The sequence below is a fragment of the Danio rerio genome, chromosome 4 (genome assembly GCF_049306965.1).
Source record: "Danio rerio strain Tuebingen ecotype United States chromosome 4, GRCz12tu, whole genome shotgun sequence".
Taxonomy (NCBI): domain Eukaryota; kingdom Metazoa; phylum Chordata; class Actinopteri; order Cypriniformes; family Danionidae; genus Danio; species Danio rerio.
In genome coordinates, this window is record NC_133179.1 from 57,066,212 (window position 1) to 57,090,221 (window position 24,010).

The 24,010-nt window shown below is 34.7% G+C and overlaps 2 protein-coding genes and 3 non-coding genes across 7 annotated transcripts in view; 2 read left to right on the forward strand and 3 right to left on the reverse strand.

The window, feature by feature from the left end:
- Positions 1-24,010, forward strand: part of LOC137491103 (uncharacterized) — a 1,183,352-nt gene that overhangs the window by 899,765 nt on the left and 259,577 nt on the right. The gene's annotated exons all lie outside the window — the stretch shown is intronic.
- Positions 857-939, forward strand: trnal-cag (transfer RNA leucine (anticodon CAG)). Its single transcript is given in 2 exon segments — positions 857-894; positions 905-939. It is a non-coding gene; the product is annotated as a tRNA-Leu (tRNA).
- On the reverse strand, positions 1,981-2,053 carry trnav-cac (transfer RNA valine (anticodon CAC)). Its single transcript has one exon. It is a non-coding gene; the product is annotated as a tRNA-Val (tRNA).
- On the reverse strand, positions 2,158-2,229 carry trnav-aac (transfer RNA valine (anticodon AAC)). The gene has a single exon. It is a non-coding gene; the product is annotated as a tRNA-Val (tRNA).
- On the reverse strand, positions 7,807-13,409 carry LOC137491126 (uncharacterized). 2 transcript variants are annotated; one of them, XM_068220228.2, is made up of 3 exons: positions 13,315-13,409; positions 12,820-12,969; positions 7,807-8,737 (listed from the first exon to the last, which is right to left on the reverse strand). In XM_068220228.2, the coding sequence occupies exons 2-3, from the start codon at positions 12,902-12,904 to the stop codon at positions 8,169-8,171; spliced, it is 654 nt and encodes a 217-aa protein (XP_068076329.1). In that variant the 5' UTR covers positions 12,905-12,969; positions 13,315-13,409; the 3' UTR covers positions 7,807-8,168. The 2 variants fall into 2 exon arrangements, with proteins under 2 accessions (XP_068076329.1, XP_073805095.1); XM_073948994.1 differs by having other exon boundaries at positions 12,820-13,001.

Below are 24,010 nucleotides of genomic sequence, written 5' to 3' on the forward strand. Positions count from 1 at the left end.
GCAGATGCTTGAACGAAACAACATAGTCTCTGTTTTGTAACCTCCGTACTTCAGATTTCACTCCTTTAATTGTCAATCCATTGTCTATTAAAATTTCGGTGTCATCTTCAGTCTCCATTGTTACTTCATACTCCCTTTGTTTGTTTGGGTCTCACCGCCAGCATTCTTCCTTCTCCAATCAGCTCCGTGACTGCTTTGGTTATATCAAATCTTCTTGCATCTTTTACATTTTCTACTTCTACAGTTACTGTTGCTTCCTTTGTGCATACTCTTCTTTGTACCTCTTGCTTATCCTTACCTTTCTCACCTCTTCGTTGGCCGGGCTCTTCATTTTATTTATCTCTTTGTCTGTTGTCAATCCATTTTCTTTACCTCTCCGTCTATTATCCAGCCCATTTTCTTTATCCTTTCTTGCAAGTCCCTCCATTTCCATGTCGTTGCCGGGGAATCTGTCCATGATTAAAAATAAAACACACTACATAACCACCCTTCAGTCAGCAAAATGCTGCTGTTAGGTGGTTTTTAAAGACAAAAAGAAAACAAACAAACAAAAACACTCAAGGTCAATAAACAAAAAGGTAGACAAACAAAATGGGGAGAGCCTTTCTCTCCTTACTGCTGCCAACTCACTTCCTGTTTGCTCTATAGCCCCCTCAGGGTGGTGTGGCCGTAAGCAATGACAGCTGTCAAGTGTTGGCCATTGAAACTAGGCGCAGCCCCAGGAGGCGAGCACAGATTAGCTGCCTGCAGCGCCAATGAGCTGGACAGCCGGAGCTGGGCAAGCTGTGAAGCACCAGATTCCATGTCACGGTACTGCGGTGTGGCTCCCAGGAGACAGCTCCTGCCAAGCTTGCATGTCAGGATGGCTGAGCGGTCTAAGGCGCTGAGTTCAGGTCGCAGTCTTCCCTAGAGGCGTGGGTTCGAATCCCACTTCTGACAAACCGAGCCTGTGGCAGTGTGCTCCGGCTGAGTTCTTTAACTCTCTGCCCCCATGTCCGAATGATACAGTAACACTGACAAAGTGCCGCATCACGCGGGCTTTAATGCAAGTGCACTGAAAGGGGATCAAAAGAATTGTCCTGGGATGGTGTTGCTTTTTAAGGTTTGCAGGGCATTTTTTTCGTCAAATCCTCGTACAACGTCAAGTCATGACATTTGACAGATCCATGCCCTTGTATCGTGGATCATCCAGTGAGCAGAGAGCCAATTGAGAATGTGCGTAAAAGCAAATCTGAATGTTTCCGCCCAGTTGCTAACAGGAGACCCTCCGCTTGTAAAGCCATCGTGATAACCACAGGAGCCTCCGGTTAGGGTGAGAGCACTGTCTTGTGGTGCCAGCGCAGAGAGACGGAAAGTCACTTTCCACAATGTTTTCATTCAATGTTCTACGCTGGTGGAATCACCTTCCCATTCCCACTCGGATTACGGATACACCGGTGTCCTTCAAACGACAGCTAACACCCATCTCTTCAGAGTACACCCGAATCCCGGTGAATATCCCTCTCTCTAAAGAAAACGAAACTCCTACTCCAGCACTAAATTCTCTGAGCACAAACAAATTACTTGGAATAAATAGCCCTTTTTCGTATGCATTGCCTCGTCTTGTTGAACACCTCCACTATTGTATGTCGCCCAGTTTCGAACAGGAGACCTTTAGCGTGTAATACAAACATGATAAACACTACACTACGGAAACCAATAGGCCAGTGCTGCTTCAAGTATTTATAGTCTTTTTTTTATAGAGCTGTCTTGTACGGTCTGCACCGTGAAGGGCCAGCAAACGCACTGGCCACCTGCTCATGCACAACACAAAGCTAAAAGAAATCAGATTCTACGCAAGTTTGCGACACCGCGAGGGGCGGTAAACACTGAGCTGAATTCAAACTTCTAGCCTCACACCGCTCTGCAGAAAGAATGTTTTCAGTGAACGTAAGTACTCAACAGAAGCCTGATTTGACAATTGTCATAAAAGCCAGAGGTTGTTTTCGCCCAGTTTCGAACTGGGGACCTTTCGCATGTGAGGCGAACGTGTTAACCACTACACTACGGAAACCTTCAGGTAAATCGAGCTGATAACCCTTTTTGATTGGGTGCCTGTCGACGATCATTGCTGGTGCGGCAGTGGATGCTATTATTTTCTCGCCAAAAGAAGAGCACTGTTTCTACTCGGTTTCGAACCGGGACCTTTCGCGTGTTAGGCGAACGTGATGACCACTACACTATAGAAATCCCACAAGTGCTTGCACCAGCGAAGTTAGGCCTGCAAGGATAAAACAAGGCGTACGCGTTGGTCAATCGAGCGGACAAAGCCAACTCGGCGTGACAAGCTCCCTGCAGGTATTAGGGCCAATTTACAATCCGGGCCTGACACAGCTGTACAGGTCCTTGCGAAATGTCCCCTTTCATCACATTTGAAGCACCTGAATTCTGGGCGTTCCTTCATCACATTTTCTGAGCTCATGCATAGTCGACAGGTTTTTACCTGATTGGTGTGCATGACTCTAAAGTGCTGTGGCACTTCTGCCGTCTTGATCACATGTTTTTTGATTTGTCAGGGAAACCAGAGCACCCAGAGGAAACCCACACGAACATGGGGAGAACATGCAAACTCCACACAGAAACACCAACTGACCCAGCTTAGGCTCGAACTAGTGACCTTCTTGCTGTAAGGCGAACATGCTACCCACTGCACCACCATGCAGCCACCATACACATGTTTTCCTAAAATGTATATATATTTTAAGTCTCAGCTCTGCAATTTAACTATTTTTGTTGCAAATATTTTTTCATTATCTTTCAAACAGTAGGCTGAAAAAAAACTAATTTTAGAATAACAATTAAATTGCCGGCAATGTGGTGGCGCTGAGGGTAGAACGTTCGCCTCACAGTAAGAAATTTGTTGGTTCGAGCCTCAGCTAGGTCAGGTGGCATTTCTGTGTGGAGTTTGCATGTTCTCCCTGTGTTTGTGTGGGTGTCCTCTGGGTGCTCTGGTTTCCTCCACAAATCCAAAGACATTTGGTACAGGTAAATTTAGTAGGCTCAAATATATATATGTGTGTGTGTTTGGATGTTTCCCAGTGATGCATTGCAGCTGGAAGGGCATCTGTTGTGTAAAACATGGATGGTGCTGGATAAGCTCTTGGGTTATTCCATTGTAGCAACTCCAGACTAATAAAGGGACTAAGCTGAAAAGAAAATTAATGAATTTAGTCGGAATTTAAAGGTTTTTGCATCTGATTTCAATATTATTTTTTTTTGGCATTATAAGCTAAACTTATTGTGCTGTAGGTTTTTGCTTCTACATTTTACCAACAGTAAACCGGAGCATTATTGAACAAAGAAACATACAAAAGAACCCTTCCTTTTCATTGATACAACCTTTATGCAAAAATCTCCAAAAATGAGGTCTCTACACTTTTGAGCGAACTCTGTTCATTTTCCTGGTGTGAAGCTGATTCTGTTAAATTGCTCCCTGTTCGCAAAGTACAGCTCTGCAATTGCAGAGAGCTGGGCCACTGCATTTTGAGAGACACCTTCTCTCTGGAACGCTCTGGTCATGGTTGCTCCACGTCTTGTCAGCTTTAAAAGCCTTTTGTAGCATGTATGACATCACAAACATTATTAGCTGAAAAACTATTTAAAACAATTAATACCTTTATGACCAAATAATTACAATGCAACCACCTATCGTAAGCCTAATGAGCACGTAAAATTATATAAGTATCAAATGCACATTTGTTTGTGTGTGTGTGTGTGAGTGAAAGACAGCATGTAGTAGTGTGTGTAAGAGAGAGAGCCAGTACATGTTTATGAGAAAGCATGTAGAAGTGTGTGTGTGAGAGGGAGGGCTTATCTTTGTGAGTGAGAGCATGTACATGTGTCTGTGAGATGTCGATGTGTTTCTGTTGGCAACATTGTATCATTTACAGTCATGCTAAAAAAGTATTTCTGAATTGAATTGAGATAGAATGTAAGTGTGTGAGAGAGAGCATGTACAAGAGTGAGTGTGTTAGTGAGAGTGTGTACAAGTGTGTGTGTGTGTGTGTGTGTGTGTGTGTGTGTGTGTGTGTGAGTGAGACTAGTTAGTTAGTGTTGTGCTGAAATTTAATATTTCCTGAAAACTTGTCAGACCAAACAGTTATTTACTTTTTGGTTTTATTTATTTAATAAATGTATATGGTATTTAAGCAAAGTTTTAGGGGAACTGGATATAATTATAAAGAATAATATTTTGTACATAATATAATCAATTTTATTTTAAAATTTTATTTTAAATAATAATAGGCCTACACACACACACACACACAGTCTAAAAATTGAATATTAAGCATGTAATATACACCCAGTCTAAAGCATGAAGTTTCCAGAAGCACTCAAACTGCTCAAGGCTGGGCTAATGCTGAGGTTTCATCTTTGGGTAGAGACTCAATAATATCCATCTGCACAGTGTGACATCACATTCGACCGGCGCGTGCGTGTGTGTGTGTGGCTTTTTTTCTGTGTTAGTGGGCGAGGCCGCAGGTTTCAAATCTCCCGGGTTTGCGCACGCAACTACTTGTGTTTCGTAGATACAACATCATGAAACATCTAATGACTCGTTATCAAGACGACTCATTTGAAGCACTATGAGTCGACTCTTTTATAGATGAATCAACAGTTTTAAACACTGTACACTTACAGATTTAAGCCTTAGCTGGATATTTCACTTCACTTAGAGCTGTGTTACACACTACATGGAAGGGCATTTTCAGAAAACCATAATATGGGCTCTTTAACAAAATAAATACACTATTTAAATAAAATGCGCAATAAAATAGAAACCAACAACAAGTGAAATAGAAGAAACTGTAGAACTATTATGGTTATAAACTATATAAATACACACACATGTAAGAGTCCATCTATTAGTCCCATGATGGAACTAACAGTATGGGTGAAGGTTAAATGCGTGTAAACCTTTTAGCACATGTGAAAAGAAATATTTTTATTAGTTATGATTTATTTTAATTTGTTTCTAGCTCTGAATTTTAATCTGACTCCAATTTATAATAATTTTAGATTCATCTAATTCAAGCTGATTACCTTATAGTTCGTGATTAGGTCTAATTTAGATTGATTAACCTAATAAATTCTTATATTTAATTAATGTTTCATCGTTTACTCAAAGTCGCTTAGAGTCAGTATGCTGGCCAGTTTCATCTGCTCACGGACACATCCTCGCCAGTTCCGATTCTTAGCAGATATGCTAATTTCTTTAAGTAATAACAGGCCACCCCATGCTTGCTCATACTTAAAGAAAGTTTGATTTAGCCCCTAGATTATATCATACCCCTAGATTATATCATCAGTGATTGTCAGAAATCAACAGGTCTCTAATGCTGTGCCCATGCTTCATCCATTGTGCCTGAATGGATGACTAATCCTGGTCGTAGGCTGCGGAAACATCAGCCTAAACAGTCTACTAGATTTAAATGATTTCAGGAGATATTAGAGTTAAACAAGAATTTTACATTTATTTGTCAGGAAAATATTTTCCATTGCAGTTCACATAATTAAACAAAATAAGCCAATCAAGATTGTACAACATCAATTACTCAAAGATACATTTAAGAGTTAGAAATTAATACCTGACCATGTAGAAATACATTGCAGCATATAAGTCTTGATGCAGAGCTCAGAGACTCACAACCTGCAATGGGGTATCCTGTCTACAGGATCACACGGACACTTCTTCACCCTTTGCCTAAATACTCAAATCATCATAAATTCAAGACAATAAAAGCTTCACCAAGACTCTTGCCTGGTCATGAGTTGATGCGAAGACCATTTTCCCTGGAGTGGAGCATCTGGCAAAGATCTTTTCAAAGTGAAAAACCCAAATTAACTGATATAAAGGAGATTGTAAAATATTACAGTGAAAATTAAGACCACTTTATCAATCACACAGAGACATTTAAAATCACACCAAACATGAATATAAAGCCACAAGATACACCATATTAAAATCTTAAACATTCGGTGTGGAATGTGAGTGAGTTGCTCTGGTGGAGAAGGTAAAGTCCAGGGCAAAGAGGGGGGTTCAGGATGCATGATCGAGACAACCTGAACAACTGGTTTTCTAGCTGATCTTCTTCTCACATTGGAAAGTTTATTGTTTTAGTGCCTGACCATTCTCATGCTCTTGTCTCGTGTGGAGTTCCATAACAGTTTGCAGATTTGAATATTATGGAGAGATATAGCCATCCTTACATTATTATGTGCATATCTGATCTTAAACTGTAGTTCCACTGTACACTGCAATGAGAACCTCAGTCAATAATATTTATGTAAAACTGAATTTTTGTTGCATCATATGATCATATTTTAAACTTTTCATAAAATCATCAAACAATGTGTACCTAAAAAGCATTTTGTAAGAATTTTAAAAAGTTCTGTCCTTTTGTCACTAAGTTATTGTTACTTTTTTCTACTGGATATGTGGTTTATATCTAGTATATATATATATATTGATTTGTCTATTTGCTGGCTTGCTATCAGAAAACAAACTAAGCTAGGTGATAAATTAATTAAATTCTACAATTACAAGTGATTTGTAGTTTGTTCATTTATACTCCATTTTTTGTTTAATAATGTTTTTCTATGCAGACTTTATGTATTGGTCTAATATTTGTATAAAGAAAGATTTCATTTGCATTTACTCATTTAGCATCTTTTATCCTGCAACCAACAACTAATGACACAAGAAGAAACAGACTCAGCCTATCAAAGGTTCAGAGCTTGTGTTTTTAAATGCTAACAAACCTTAAGCCAAGTTCAACAAGTAAAGCCACACAATGTTGTTTTAAAGCTTATTTAATTAAATTTTTTTTTTAAATGCACCGTTCTATTCTCAAGTCAAGTTGTTAAGCTCATTAGGCCCTGTGGCTTTTGTTTTTATTTATAATATCTTTCACTTGAATTGCTGTTTCATAAAAACATCTACTGGGAAGAGTTGCCATATTTGATATAAAGCTTTTATGGCACAAACGTGTTATTTAATTTAAAGCTTACTTGTTTTTATTTATTTAAAGGCCTAGCTTGATGTGCACTATTTTGTTTTTCTTTTGCTTATTTTATTGTCGTGATTTATAAAGTAATCTGATTTGTTATAAAAGGTTTTCTGGTAAAATATTAATAATAATAATAATAAAACAATAAACAACAATTAAACAGTGTTTAAGTGTCTAATGCTGGCAGCATCATATGTTACAAAACTATTCACAAAGACTATTTGATTTAATAAATAACTCATCTCTTATGCTTTCTTTTACGTTATGTGACAAAATGAATGAATGACTCGGATGAACTAAAAGATTCATTAATTCGCTCATGTGCACGTCGTGTAGTGCGAGACAAGATCAGTTCATTTTTCGAGTCCTCTATCGAGTCGTTCGTTCACCACATGAAAGACTACAGCCAAACATATGCATTTAGAGCCAGAAAAAGAATTGATCTGTTCACCTATCGAGTCCTCGGGTTTGAATCATTCGTTCATCACGGGCCAATCATATGCGTTTAGAGCCAATAAAAAAAAAGAATTGATCTATTCAACTCTCGAGTCCTCCGGTTTGAGTTATTCTGTCGCGTGATGAACGAATGACTCAACAACCAGAAGACTCGAAAGGTGAACTAATTATCATGGCTCCTATCGGCTCAGACTGGGTACATTGGTTAAGATTATATGTGACTGTCAGTGTAACCTGAACGCACCACTGACATTTGAAGACATGAAGAGTTGAGCTGAGCAAGGAGACAACAATACCCATAGACAAAAGAGCAGGTAAACATTTAATTATTATTTTCTTCTTCTTATAATTTATTTATGACTTATTTGTCGTGTGATGAACCGTCTGGGCTAGTTGTAGATGTGTTTGGAAGCAATTCGTAACATTTTAATAAAATTTGGGCAAATTGAACCGAATGAACAAAATGGCTCGAAAAAAGATTTGTTCATCTCGATGAACGAGACTCAAAGATCCGAATCAGTAAAATGATCAGAACTTCCCATCACTATTGAGTATGCGAAATTCTGTTGTACGCCACTGCGAAAAGGGGCGGGATTAAACAAGATGATTAGACATGAATGGTTTCTCTCCAGTGTGGATCCTCATGTGTCGATTAAGGTTTGATTATTGGCTTAAACTCTTCCCACACTGAGTGCATGTGAATGGTTTCTCTCCAGTGTGGATCCTCATGTGTTGCTTAAAGTTTGATGATTGCCTGAAACTCTTCCCACACTCAGAGCACGTGAATGGTTTCTCTCCAGTGTGGATCCTCATGTGTTGATGAAGGTGTGATGAGCAGTAAAAACTCTTCCCACACTGAGTGCATGTGAATGGTTTCTCTCCAGTGTGAATCCTCATATGTTGATGAAGGTCTGCTGAGCGGTTAAAACTTTTCCCACATTGAGTGCATTTGAATGGTTTCTCTCCATTGTGGATCATCATGTGATTATAAAGGTTTGATGATTGGTTGAAACTCTTCCCACACTGATTGCATGTGAATGGTTTCTCTCCAGTGTGGATCCTCATGTGAATCTTAAGATTGTGTTTTCTTCCAAAACTCTTTCCACACTGAGTGCAGGTGAAACGGTTCTTGTCTCTCCTTTTCAAAATACCATCAGTCTGTAAATTAGTTTTTTCCTCAATTTTGACATGATGTTCCTCCTCTTTACTCTCCTCATTCTCTTCAATTAGGTCTGAAAAAAAAACACTAGTTGTTATCAAGTCTTAAAAACTCTCATCAAAAGCTGAAAAGTGAAAAGACACTGGAAACATTGGCTACACACACTGTAATTTTGATGCACAGTAAATGTAAAATAAATCAAATCATATTGTGTTTGGTCCATTAATGTGTACACATTTAAGCAGATTCAATTTAATTAATCTTTATTTATTTAGTGCTTTTACAATGTAAATTGTTTCAAAGTCGCTTAACATAGAAGTTATAGTTTATGGATATGCATGAACTCTGCTGACATGGTTCCGGTAGAATATCAGTCAGGTTCTTTATGTCCGCATTGCGCATTCTACAGCAAAAATTTAATTTTGCGGCGAAACCTAAACGCATCCGAGGATGGCAAAGAAGGGAGATTTACTCTTAAATTGATGAGGATTCAGTGCCAGTGGATGTCCAGCACCATGAACACCATTATTTTTCAGTTCCAGAACCCAAAATAGTTTTTTAATACACCAGATCAGTCTGACAATCTCCGTGAAGAGGTGGAATGACTAAAAGGAGACTGCTTCGATGCTGCTTTTAGTGCTATTATAAGGTTCTAAAGGTACAGTTAAAAAATGATGTACTAGAATTTACATCATTTAGAATGTGTGTCTATTGTGCAGTTCTGTACACTGGAGACCTCTTTGGTTACTGAAACAGCTTTGGCTATCAGTAATGAACACATTTCTACATTAGAAATATTGCCACCACACAGTGTTGGGCAGTAGCGTCGCTACAAGTAGTGACGCTACTAGCTTATCTACATTTCTCAGTAGTGTGGTGGTAGCGTCACTACTTTTTAAATTAAATAGCTTTTGTGTGGCAAAGCTATTATTTTAGTCAAGTAGCGTTCACACAAGTTACATTTACTGATCGCAGAACAATAAGTGACAGTACTGACATTCACGGAGCTGTGAGGCCGGTGTCTAGCCGATGAAACTAAATCCATAATGAGGCGAGAAAGACAATTTCTTTTTCTTCCTGTTTTACGGTGGTCAGGATTCTGTTTATCCAGAGTTAGGGTGCTTTCACACCTGTGAATCGATTCAGTTGTCCCGAAACAGAGATTAAAATTGTTACATTGTTGCTCTTTGCTCTTGGAGCGGTTCGCTTTCACACTGCAAAGTTTCTAAACGGACCAATAGAGCTAAAACAAGTCACGTGCGAGTAAACTCTCCTTGGTCAGTGTCAGGGTTTATTTTGCAGCGTCCTGCTAAGCTGTCAGGAGAGGTGGTGGTTTGGTGGTGATTAACAGGGTGCGCACGCGTGACGTGTCTGAGGAGAGATGCAGTGAGGAGAGGTGAGAAGGGTGCACGACGATGCCTATTTGAGGACCGGGAGGGAGACGCAAGATTACCGGGAGATCATCACTCATTTGCGGGCATCCGGAGACTCACGAAACTTCCCGCCCTATTCATAACTCTCTCTTCATATAGCCGTAAGCCTATTACATATCCATAAAACACTGTCATATAACCGCGCTCGGATCGGATCACTTTCTCACTGCAATCGAACCGCTCCAGGTTTCGTTTCAATCGAGCCGAGACCACCTCATTCAAGCGATCTCGGAGCGATTACTTTGGCGCGGAACAGAGCGCGATTGCCATGTTCACATCTGCCAATCGAACCGCGCTAACTGGGCAAACAAGACAGGTTCTGAAACAAAAGTGTAGGTGTGAAAGCACCCTTAGAATGACCCAGAGTTAGAATGACCCTGGGTTAACAATTTTTTGCATATCATCAGCATGCTGTAATCCATTTCTTAATCAGCAAAAGTCATTTTCAGACTAGTTTGTTGGCCACTTGAAGTCAGTGCAATGCTAAATGTTATTGTTCCACTATAATTTTTTTTCCCTCATATCGTCCCACAGCAACATCATATAGTTTAGAATACTGTACAATGTTTTATAATAATTAATTACTTTAGTGTCCATTTCATTCAGCAGATTTCAAATTAGTGCATAGTGCATTAGTAAATAATTAAACCATTTTGATAAATGGAGTTAAAATGACCTTTTTGAATAAAAAGTGGAAAGTTTTATTGAGATGGATTGTTGGTGATTTTATGGGTTTTGGCCAGATTGTGTAGCAAAACATGAACAAAGGAAAATGAAGACTTGTTTAAAAAGATTTAAGACCTACAACTCAATATTTCAGTAAATTTAGGACTTTTTAAAGCCTGAAATTTATATTTTGGAATTTACGACATTTTAAGACCCAGCGGAAACCCTGTTTAAAATAGTCCTGGTAATTATTATAATAATGATATACTTCTAACTCAAATACTATCTGTGAGAACTAGCAACAACTTCTAGAAACAACTTTAAACCCATAAAGTTGATCGAAAAAAGGGGAATTGTGATCAACGTGACATATGCAAATGGAAAGTACTAAGCCAACACCCTCACTGTAATAGCAGATATCTGCTATGGCAGGGGTGTCCAAACTTTTTGGGCCGAGGGCCAGATGCAAAAAAAAAAATGTTGTCCCGGGCCAAATTTTACATACATCACACAGACATGCATTTTTATATATATATGGATGGATGGATGGATGTGTGCGTGTATTTTATTAAGAAATTATTTTATTTTGGTCGTCCAACTGTGTTTCTAGAAAGACTTAAGTTTTTAAAAAACTTGAATCTTCTCTGGGCAAATTACAGTTGTAACACTCATCCTTTATAAATTCTCCTTCAGTGAAGGGTTTCCTGTGCTGTGCGATCAGCTGAGCTACCTCATAACTCGCCAAACTGCAAAAAATGCTTTTCTTACTTAGATTTTTTGTTGTCTTGTTTTGAGTCCAAATATCTAAAAAATCTAAAAAAAAAAAAAAAAAAAAGTTGTCTTGTTTTGAGAAATAAAATGCTAATATTTTCCCTAATATGCAATTTTTTCCTTAAAACAAGCAAATTAATCTGCCAATGGGGTAAGCAAAATAATCTTATGTCAAAAGGAAAAACAAGATTATTTTGCTTACCCCATTGGCAGATTATTTTAGCTTGTTTTAAGGAAAAACTCACTTAATATTGGCATATTATTTCTCAAAACAAATTAGAAAATTCTCCTTTATTTAAGATTTTTTAGATATTTGGACTTGAAACAAGACAAAAAATATAAATAAAAATAAAAAAACATTTTTTGCAGTGCAGTGCAATTTTCTTGCACTTTAATAGCACAAAAAAAAAACTGCTGTTGTTGAGCTGATAGGGCGCTGCTAATTGTTTTACTTTCTGATCTCATTCGGCACCAGTGTAAGAGCTGAAGGCCTGATGCTTTGTTTCATAATGTCTTTTAATATTACATTCCTTCATTACTGCAACTGATTCCTGGCAAATTAAACAGATACATTTCCCGCTGACCTCTGTGAAGAAAAATTATTTGCCCCAACGTGACTGAAACTTCTTGCACTGACTGTTGATTTTGCTTTTTCTTGGTGCGCCATGGCTTGCCAAAATAGATTATCAATTATGTTTCCTTCAGTTTGGTTGGTTAGTTTTACTTCATAGCAAGAAGTAATGCCTAATTGAAGGCATGTAATAGCGACACCCGGTGGTTATTTATTGAATTACGTCTATTTTTGTACAGCGGGCCAGATTCTATTAATATTTATAAAAAGCCTCGCGGGCCGCCACAAAACTAATTGCTGGCCGCAGATGGCCCACGGGCCGTAGTTTGGACACCCCTGTTCTATGGGATTACTGTAAGTCAAATATCCTCAGCTCAGTTAAACTTTTTTATTTATTTATTGTTTTTATTTATTTTATATAGTGCCAGTGCTTAAGGACACTTTACAAACAGTAGGAGAACAAGAAAAGCAATAACCTTAAGAAGGTAAAGAAAATGGAAGACTAATAATACATCAAATGAATGACAAAAGACATGAGAAGAAGTAACGAAAGAAACTCATTCCTGTCTTTCAATGAGTGCTTATGTGAATTAAGGAGAATTAGGCAGCACACATTTAGGACTGCAAGATGGATTATATTTAGTGTTCTTCTTATTAAAATATATCTGAATGAGGATCAAATGACTGAGTTGGTCTTTGAGAATGAAAACAAACCTATTTGTTCCTGCAAATCTTCCTGCTTGACTGTGAATGTTTCTTCAATCTTCACATCTTCATTCTCCTCTTTAATAAACGCCATCTTTATAACAGTGTGGAGATCAGTCACTTCAGCAGGAGTTTTTCTCTGTGTTTTGACACTTTATTCTGTTTAAAATGAACAAAACAATAAAAATGTCCTGTTTAAAGTAAATAAAACAATGAACAGAAACAAAATAATTTATCTTCAACACTTGCTTCAACAGTTTCTTTATATGAGAGTAATTAACAAAAAGAAATCAGGTAAATTAAAAGGTCATTAAAATATGTATTACACACATTTCTGTTAACTTATTCAAACAATAGACCTTCATTACTGTGAGTAAAATAGTACTACGTTGTATAAAGAGTTAAATAATATTGTCAACAGCAGGTTCATAATTTAGCATTGGATGAAAATCCTGAAACTTTAATCAATCAGTTTGTATTTCTGTAAAAGTTTTAAACACAAACCTTCCTCCAGTTGAATTCCAGCGCAGGAGCGGCACAGCCTTATGACGTCACACACTACGCCAAAATAAAAGTCTTTTTTGTTTAGCTTTTTTGCCACTTACTGTTGCAGTCATGACTTATTGATACATTTCTCCCTCGTTTTCCACTTTCCACTATATCTGCTCTCTCTCTCTCTATCACACACACACACACACACACACACACACACACACAGCGAGAGAGGCACAGATAAACAGTATTTGAAGTTAACCAAACCTTTAATCTAAACTTTTTTAAGACAATTTTGAAAAAAAAAAATTTAATCCACTTTATGATGACTTGCAGGTCTAAAACAAATTTCTATTAATATCCAAATCTCATCCTTGAAATTATGACATCTACTTTCCTATTTCTACAACTTCATAGGCTATATATGAATGTTGGTCAAGCTCCTGCACTATTTACAAATAATCTACAAGCAGAAAAACAGTAGTAAAAGTATATCTTCATTGCAGTGTGATTATTAAATGTGTATTTTCAGAAAGGTCATGTGTCCCTTTACCAACCCAACTTAATAGATTATAGAAAAAATCTATTTGTAATAATAAAATAATAGACAATTGATTTCCCAGTGAAATATACAATCGTTGCACATTATTTTCAAAATAAAACCCAAGATCTAAAATATTTTTATCAAACTTTCCAACAATATTAACTGGCCCTTATTGATTAATTAAGAAATCACAAAAAATGTTTTGCTGCGGTTATAAACAATTTGTTCATTTTCATAAAATTTGAACATGACTGTAAAACAAGATGACAGGGTGGACATTGGCATAACGGTGGACAAAGGCTTTATTTAGTGAACTAAATATGGAGGAACATTTGAAGAACAACAGGTACAACAACAAATATTAAAGGGTTTATGTAAAAAGGATTGTAAACGTTTTCAAGAATTCTACTTCTGTTTTTACCGCAAACCACCGAGGCCCCGTTTACACTAGTGCGTTTTAGTTTTAAAACGGCGTTTTAGAATGAAAACGATCCGCGTCCACACTCGCGTTTTACCCAGCGTTTCTGAACTGCTCTCCGTCCACACCAAAACGCTGAAAACGCACATCACGTGACCACACACACACACACTCTCGAGCAAGCGCTCCAGCATTTCTACCCAGATGAGAGCTCTGCTTGTCGGACTGCTCATCAAGCATCTCCCGCTGGATCTAATCTCACTATATTTGCTAAACGTGATATTTTATTCATGTTGTTGTCTTTATCTAACGACATAGGCCAATTCCCTGACTTTGGTCAATGACATCTATTAAGTTACTTGTTCACGGGTAACATGTTTTGGTTAAGTGCAAAGATAAGTTAATGATTAATCCAGGTACATTGACTGATTGCTTGCCTTTATTTCCCACAATGTATAAACTTATTGTATGTTATACTTTTATAATTGTCGATTATTAAAACTGATATTCAGCAAAAGAGAGGGTGTGTTTCGTATTTTCACTGAAATTGAAAGGAGGCAGTTGTTATAGGCTCCGTTTTGTTATAAATATCCACACAGTGAAGATGAGGCTCATATATGCAGCACAACGCCTCAACATTTCTGTTGTCTGTTAAGTTGCTAATATTAAAAAGAAAATAGGCAGTTCCTTAAATCATGTTTATATTTTATTGTTGAGAAAGTGAAACAACGTAGCCAGGGTGATGTGAATGAAGTTATAAAGTACACTGTTCCCTTTGAAGATTTACCCGTGTCCTCGGTATGTTTTCCATATCAAACTGAGAAGAAGAGACTGCAGCCTTGATCAAACTTGCGAAGTCTTAACTTACAAGAAGAGGATGCGAGACTGAACTGTGTGTGGGCTACTTAATATTGAGGAAAAGCCCCAATCAGATAGGCGAACGTTTGCAGCCCCGCCTCCGTTTTCAGATGTCTCCGTCTTTCCCCATCCACACTGAGACGGAGCAGCAGCAGTAGTACTTATGATGGACTACCTGTCAAAAAGTTTGATGGATTGTAGCCCCGCCCCTAAGGCGGGACTTCCGGTCTAAACCCCGCCCCTTTTATATAAACTTTATAGTTCCGGTAATTAGATTCTTATCGGTTTAATGTAAAATAATAATTCCGGTAATTAGATTTTTATCGGTTTAATATAAAATAATAATTCCGGTAATTAGATTTTTATCAGACTAATTAAATTAATAGGTTATTTCCGGTAATTAGATTTTAAACAAACAGAAATAAAATTAATATTATAATAATATCGGTAATTCAATTACTGTTATTAGAACCATTATTTTATATTTTTAGTTATTTGACTAAATTATATTATTACATTACAATATATTATATTATATTATATAAAGTTATATAAAATTAATATTTTATTAAATAAAATTATGTATTGTATTATATTATATTATATCATATTAAGTTATATTAAATCATTATTTTATTAACTTATATTATAATTATATTATATTATATTATTATATTATATTTTATATCATATTAAGTTATATTAAATCATTATTTTATTAACTTATATTATCATTATATTATATTATATTATTATATTATATTATTGTAATATTGATATTTATATTAAATTTAATTAAGTTATATTATATATCATGATTATTCTATTATACTATATCATTACATTATTATATTATATCATTACATTATTATATTATATTATATTATATTATATTATATTATATTATATTATATTATATTATAATTAATAAACTATTAACATAAACATTTCTTTATGTTCATACCGATCTTTCCTCTGTGTGTCAGTCTGGGCCTGAGCGTGTGAGTGATGATAAGGAAAACTTTGGATAACATCCCGTCAACTGCTTGTGAAAGATAGATTTATATCAGATGTAGAATATGTATATCTGATTGTATGTGGTGGGTGTCTCCCACTAAATACTATATGTTGTTAGGTGATTAGAAAGTGTGCTGATATCTATATATCCACATGCAGTCAACTGTATGCATATGTATGTGTCTGTGTGTGTGTGTGTGTGTGTGTGTGTGTGTGTGTGTGTGTGTGTGTGTGTGTGTGTTTGTGTGTGTGTGTTTGTGTGTGTGTGTGTGGGTGTGTGTGTGTTTGTGTGTGTGTGTGTGGGTGTGTGTGAACTTGGGTCTAGCTTTGTATGTTTGAATACATGACACAGTATTTACTAAACATGTTCATTAATAGGTTATGTTGTTTTTTACATTATTACTACATTGATACATATTTAAAGACACACAAACATTTTGATGTATCTTTGTCAGAGTATTAAATTAAAATATGTTTACAATATTTTTTGTCGGCTTAGTCCCTTTTTAATTCCTGGGTCGCCACAGCGGAATGAACCGACAACTTAGCCAGCAAGTTTTTACGCAGCGGATACCCTTCCAGCTGCAACCCATCTCTGGGGAAAATGTTTACAATATTAATCCAGTAAATTACAAATCTTAATCTGTATTGTCAACAAATTGACACACCTTTTAAAACAATGCTATCTAAAAATGTAATGTTCTAAACTGTTGGTTGAAAAACACAGATGTAAATTCAACTTGTCTTTGTAATCAATGAAAACTTTTATTATGAAAAAACATTTTAAATTAATGTTTTTCCTTTGACTAACATGTTTTCAATTTATTTACATGCATGACCTGTAATTTATGGCACACATTGTAATACAGTTAATCCAAAGATTAATGTTTTGAGCACTGGTCATCACTGGTGTAGGTTTAAAAATCAACATAAAAAGTTTACTAAAAGGACTTATCAGTCTTATCAGACATTATTGTTATTTCTGTTTCAAAAGATAAATAAAATGTATAAATTGTAGTAATTGTATTACAAGACAACTTAATTACTGAATTTTAAATTCAAACTGTTTTTAATTCATTGCAAATACTTGATCATATAAAGAGAAATATGTACAGTATATTATTCAGAATAATGGAATAACACTGATATTTATTTTAAGAAGAACAATTGGCTCTCAGTTTATCTAAAAACAGTACAGCTCCAGCCCTTAGTTAAATCTACTTAATGTTTTATAGTAAAATTTTCTAGTTTAACTACTGAATCCACCATTTACATGTTCATACAATAGTGTCAAATCTAGTAAGTTTACAAATTTGTCAAAATTAGTCAAGTTTAAAAGTAGTTCTTGAAAGTAGACTGATTACTTTTTTACAGGGTAAATGATGGTTTTCTTATACCAATAGATTTAATCAAGATTATTGTCACTACACAATTTGTTGGGAGTGTATATACTTCTTTAAACAATGTTTTTTTTATTGGCAAACACATATTCAATTGATCAAACTAAAATCTAGCATAATGTTTTTCACTCTGAATATAAAAACATTATCTCTGCATTTCACTTGGAAAAGTGATGTTTAAAATACTATTCATTAAACTTACTGCATGACTGGAGTTTTATTTTTACAAACCAATAGCATTGACCTAATTCAAGCTTTTGATTTTGCACTCTGTAGCAGTTTTTCAACACAAAATGTTTTATGCATGTGTTAAAAATCTGTAATTTTGCACAACTGTTTGTATGTAACAAAGCATACATGTTTTTACAACTGTCAGTTTTCAAAAGTTACTTAACGTTGTTCCCTTTCTTCAGGAGTTTTTAGGAACAACGATGTTTCATTTGGGGGAAAGAAAAAAAAGTGATGTTTTGAAGTACATTGGTTACACTAATATGGTGTAAAGGTTAGAAGTTGGGGTTTCATCCAGACGGCTGGGGCTCAACTCATGATTTAAGAATATTTTTTAACCTCTAAAGTGTCCCAAGTAACATTAATAACAACACTTAGCCACAATTATTTGTATTCTAGTTGAATGCTACACTCAATACTGTCAGCAAAGCACAATAATAACAAAGAGTAAACACTTTTTTATTTTAAGAATACTTTGCAGTAAACTTTAATCCATGAATAAGTTTATTTTTCAACCTTCTAATGCAGAATGTTTTTGAAACATTAAATTATGTTTTTACCACCACTGACATCATACCAAATTATATGACCTAATTCAAGTAACCAGTGCTGTAGTTTTTAACTCAAAATGTCTTTGCTAACTTTTTTTGCATATGTGTTAAAAGTCTAATTTTACACAACTCTCATAGCATCTGTCGCGATGCATACAATAAAAGTCACAATATCCATTTTTACTGACAATTTTCTTTAGTTCTCTCATTCTTCACAGTATATATTAATTTTTCACAAGAAGTATGACTCTACAAAGGCAAGGCAAGGCAAGTTTATTTATATAGTACATTTCATACATAGTGTCAATTCAAATTGCTTAATATAAACAGGAATAAAAGAGACATGTTTAAGAAAGATAAAAACAAATGATAAAAAAATATTAAAAATGATAAAAACAGATCAAATGTGTTAAAACAAGTTATAAAAGAATGAAAAAGAAGAGAAAAACATAATACTGTGATCTGTCAATAGTGCGATCTGTCTACAAAACTAAATGAATATTTGCCACTAAATCTGCATTAATATCTTTTTGCAACAGTGTATAATGTACTGTGTATTAGAAATGTTTTCTTTTGAACTGTCATGAAAGTTTGAGATGTAAATTTTTTGGTTTTAAACCAGACACAACCAACAATATCAGGTATACCTTTTGTTCATTCTCTTTTTCAAATGAAAGAGAAATTATGAAATTGTACGTCAGTGCATCTTTAAAACTAAATTGGGCGAAAATTTTAAGGTTGTCTTTCTAAACTGACTACAAACCCGTTATACATGAGAACTGTGTGTTATTGGGTTGTTTTAAACGTTAACCAACTTTAATAAATGATCTACAGTTTATACCTTTATGCTTTAAACAAGTAACCAATCCTTGACACACTATGCAACATTCTAATTTTCTAAATATTTAAATATACATTTGGCATAAATACAGGGCTTTAATCAGTTTCAACAATGTTTCTATGATTTGTTTCACACCATCATGTTTTGCACATAGCTCAATTTTTTACTTTTTTACAAGAAAGGCATAGACACTTGAGTTGATAAACTTTTATTTCAAGTAAATATACACTGAAATAGAGTAGTACATAATGAACAAACATGGATTGCATTACCATAATAAAGACAAATTAAATAAGAAACCAAATACATATATACAGTCATACATTGAAGAAAAAACTGGGTACATCAGAACAATAAAGACATTACTGAATATTACCAAACAACAAAGAAATGCTGCTAAAAGCATTATGTCATGTTCTAGTATGTGGCTAGTCATGACTTCCACAATCTCAGCAATATTTGTTATTTTGTTTTCTGAAACCAGTGACACATAAATATCTGTTATATATGTGGACATACATAGAACCTGCGTTACCCCCATCTCATCACTCAATTCAGTCAGCACCTTCAGAATTTTTGTATTGGTTGCACAGATAGCACCATTGCTACGAAAACACAGGTGTGTCAATTAATTTATCGTATCCGCACATGAGTTTAAGGCCCCTCTCACAACATCCATTTCTATCTTGAGATTTTTCACACGTTTGCCATCTCCTGTACAATCATGTTTAGAATCACACACATCATTAATGATCTTCTCCAGAATAAAAACCCTATGGTCCCTATAATACTGTTTAAACATGTTGTCCATAATAGACCTTATTTGACAATCAAAAACAGGGTTGCACTCGTACTCGGGCCTTTCATGCGCATTACCGTCAGTATTTTGAGAACAATAGCAATCAACCATCTTTACATGGTGGCTCTCAGAAAAAAATCTGAAAATATTTTTAAGAAAACATTTTTTCTTTTAATCACAATACAAAGTTTGTCCCATAATCTGTGTAGATCATATAAAGTAGTACCTTAAAGATGCGGCCTGTGTCCTTAAACAGCGATAGTTCAGCCCTATAGTTCAGTGCAAAAAAGACCAAAGTAGGGGCTGTGGTCCTCAAAGATAGTACCTTTTTATGTCTTTAATCTTCTTTTTACTCCTGATCAATTGGTTCTTGTAGAAAGCTTTAGGATCAGTGACTGTAGCCAGAAGCATTACTCCATGGTAGCTAGAAGTAATATTGGGTGCTTTATCTACACATTCAAACAGGCCCGCCTTCACTCACGGGGCGGTACTATGAACATCTGCTATGGTGTCATAAAACTCATGATAGTTGACATCTTGTCTTTTATTTAAGACATAGGTGTGATGATTTTAAAAATAAAAATAAAAATACAGAGTCATACCGTAAATATATTCACAATGAAAGATTTTAGAGAACTAATATTATAGATTTTTTACATTTCATAGAAGTTTTAGGTTGACAAAATATAATGCACAGCTGAAGTCATCTCAAAACTCATAACCAAAATGGACAATACAATTAATTTGAATGTTTTTAAGCAAATATGTACAGTCTTTTCAACATTATTCTGCAGTTTGAATTGTTCAATACAATTCTTTATTTGGATTCCTATTAGGGCTCAAAGCAGTCACATATTTAACTGAAATTTGCATCTTTCATGATAGTGTTCTTTTTCAAAGAATGATTGAGAAGAAATAGGATTACATCTACACTTGCATATTCATTTTAGAACTTAAGTGAAACATACTTGTAAGAAAATACAATTAAATTTATGAAATAACCCATATTCCATAACTTATTACAATGCCTTTGAGGTCAAGAAAGATCAAGTTTAGGAGCCATTACCTCATAATTGGTTATTAGATAAAAGTTATTTTAAAAAGTCAAGTTTGGTTAAAAACCTAGGCTTTCTTAAATTTGTTCTGTTAAAACATAAAGAAATTTTTAAAATCAAGTTATGCATTATACGTTCTGGAGATATATAAACACACTTTACCATCAGATAATCTACGAATAACAATATTCACCAATTTTATACAAAGGGTACCAAAACCGTTTGCTTATGTTTGTTGCAGAGTAGCAATAAGATGTTTTTTTTTGTTTTTTTTTTATTTTATGTTATACTAAATCTAGTGTCTGGCCTATAATTTTAGTGATATACTTATGATAAAGTTGAAATAAAAAGCTGATACATTTAGTTAAACATCATGTGCTTGACATTTTGGTAAATAGTTAAAGCTTCTGATTGTACTAATTGAATATTTAGCATTTTGAAAGGTAAATGTGTGTCAGGGTATGTAAAGCTGACCCCTCTAACTTGTTTGGTTTGAGATTTGTGGAATGTTTCCACAAATTGAAATATTAAAGTGTTTTTCTTTTTCACTATTCTGCAACTTTGATGCAACATTGTAAAAGTGTTAGAAATATACAAAAGCACATGTCATGCTGTTTTGTAAAAACAGACAGTCATATCAGTAAACAACTGCGCTTCCTGAGACAAACATTTTGTTTTGCTGTAAATCTTTAATATTTTAATGTATCGGTCAGGATGTAAGCATACAACTGACATATAACTGACTTTTTGTACGACAATCTTTCGATGAACATGTTGACATTATATTGTGACATTTTTAGAGTGGTCTTTGAAATAGTTACAATATCACAGATGTAAAGTACTCGAACAATGTTTGAACAATGTTAGGTGATTGCTGTACTTAAGTACTACTTTTATGATTTGTACCCTACTTGAGTACAGTTAAAATTAATGTTTACTTTTACTTCATTACTTTTTTAAAAACAGTATTTTTTTTACAACTTTCAATTTTATTTATTCTCAAAAAAAAAAGTTCCTCACTCCTAACAAAACGACAAAGCTGTTTAAATTAATGTTATTTACTATGTAATTGACATTCATTTCAATATTCCATCAAACTGGTCAGACATGCTCTTCGATTGTTTAGAAGTCATGTCCTGTCACATTGAGCTCCACAATCCACATCAACCCCAGTAAGTCTGCTATCAGTACACTTCTGTTAAGCAGTTCGTAAGAAAATATACATTCAGGCCATTGTCTGTGTACACATCCACATAATTTTATTTAGATGCCGCACAGAAATAAACTTAAACCTCACTTAAGTATATTTAAACTTATACAAACAGAAAGCGTTTAGTTATTTATCCTACAGTATGCTTGGTCATTGTTTTACACGTACAATTTTATTACAGTACGTGTTCTAAGTACATTTGGTTAGTAGTTATTTTGACACCCTTTGATTAATTGGGCACATTATTTTTCTACATAATGTTATAGACACATGTATTAAGACAGAGAATAAATTTGTTTGAGTCGACTTAACTGAAATGAACTGCGAACATGTCAAATCTTTATAAAAGACGGTAATCTTATAATAACACAAATTTAAAAAATATTAAAATGAAATCACAAAAACATAAAAAGTATACATGCAGCTAGACAAAGAGCCTGAATACTGTCAATATTTCCATGTTGACTGTATTCTTTTTAGTATAGAGTATACTGTAAAAGTATAATTTCAAGTGTGACAGCAGTAAACATTAAGCACACAAGTAGCTAACTATAACATTTTTATTTATACATCCTGTCAACTTATAAGAATAGTAGTAGTTCACTTATACTTGTAGTAGATAAATAGTTTGTGCTGGAAATGATGCAATGAAATGATGCATTTATGTCTCCACTTAAACCATCCATATGAGAACTGTCGGTGCTGCATGCTCAATGCTTCAACATTTGCACCACAGGTCTGACTTTCCAAACAATTTAGTGTTATAATTTTTAGTGATACAGTGTCCATAGTACTCTAGTGTCTTGAAACTTGCAAGAGTACAGCTAGTGTAGCCTTGGTTAACTAGTAGTACTCAAAGCAGTTACCACAAGGGATAGTGTGTTATTGAAAACATGTCATGCAATTTGTAGAAACCAATTTAGAAAACAACTGAAGTAACCGCTGAGCATTTTTTCTCAGAATAAGTGCAGTTTTAGATTACCTGTGGATTTTGAAAATGTTTATAATTTAATAAAAATTATAAACATTATTAAAAAATTATAAAATAATTGTAATAAAAATAACAAAAGCTTCAAACATTATTCAAACATGTAATGAACTTACACAGTCATATGGTCAAAGTATACTTGTTGCTAATCAAATATAGCACATAAAAGTACATTAAATACCCAAGAGAATATGCTGTAGTACAAATTGTGTACAATTCAATTATACCAAATTTAATATTTCAAAATATGGCATTTCAAGATAGCAAATAATTAATTACATTGAATTATACAGGCTCTTTTGTCTAGCTGCATGTATACTTTTTATGTTTTTGTGATTTCATTTTAATATTTTTCTCACTGCAGTAAGCAGTTAAATTTGTGTTATTATAAGATTACCGTCTTTTATAAAGATTTGACATGTTCGCAGTTCATTTCAGTTAAGTCGACTCAAACTAATTTATTCTCTGTCTTAATACATGTGTCTATAACATTATGTAGAAAATAATGTGCCCAATTAATCAAAGGGTGTCAAAATAACTACTAACCAAATGTACTTAGAACACGTACTGTAATAAAATTGTACGCGTAAAACAATGACCAAGCATACTGTAGGACAAATAACTAAACGCTTTCTGTTTGTATAAGTTTAAATATACTTAAGTGAGGTTTAAGTTTATTTCTGTGCGGCATCTAAATAAAATTATGTGAATGTGTACACAGACAATGGCCTGAATGTATATTTTCTTATGAACTGCTTAACAGAAGTGTACTGATAGCAGACTTACTGGGGTTGATGTG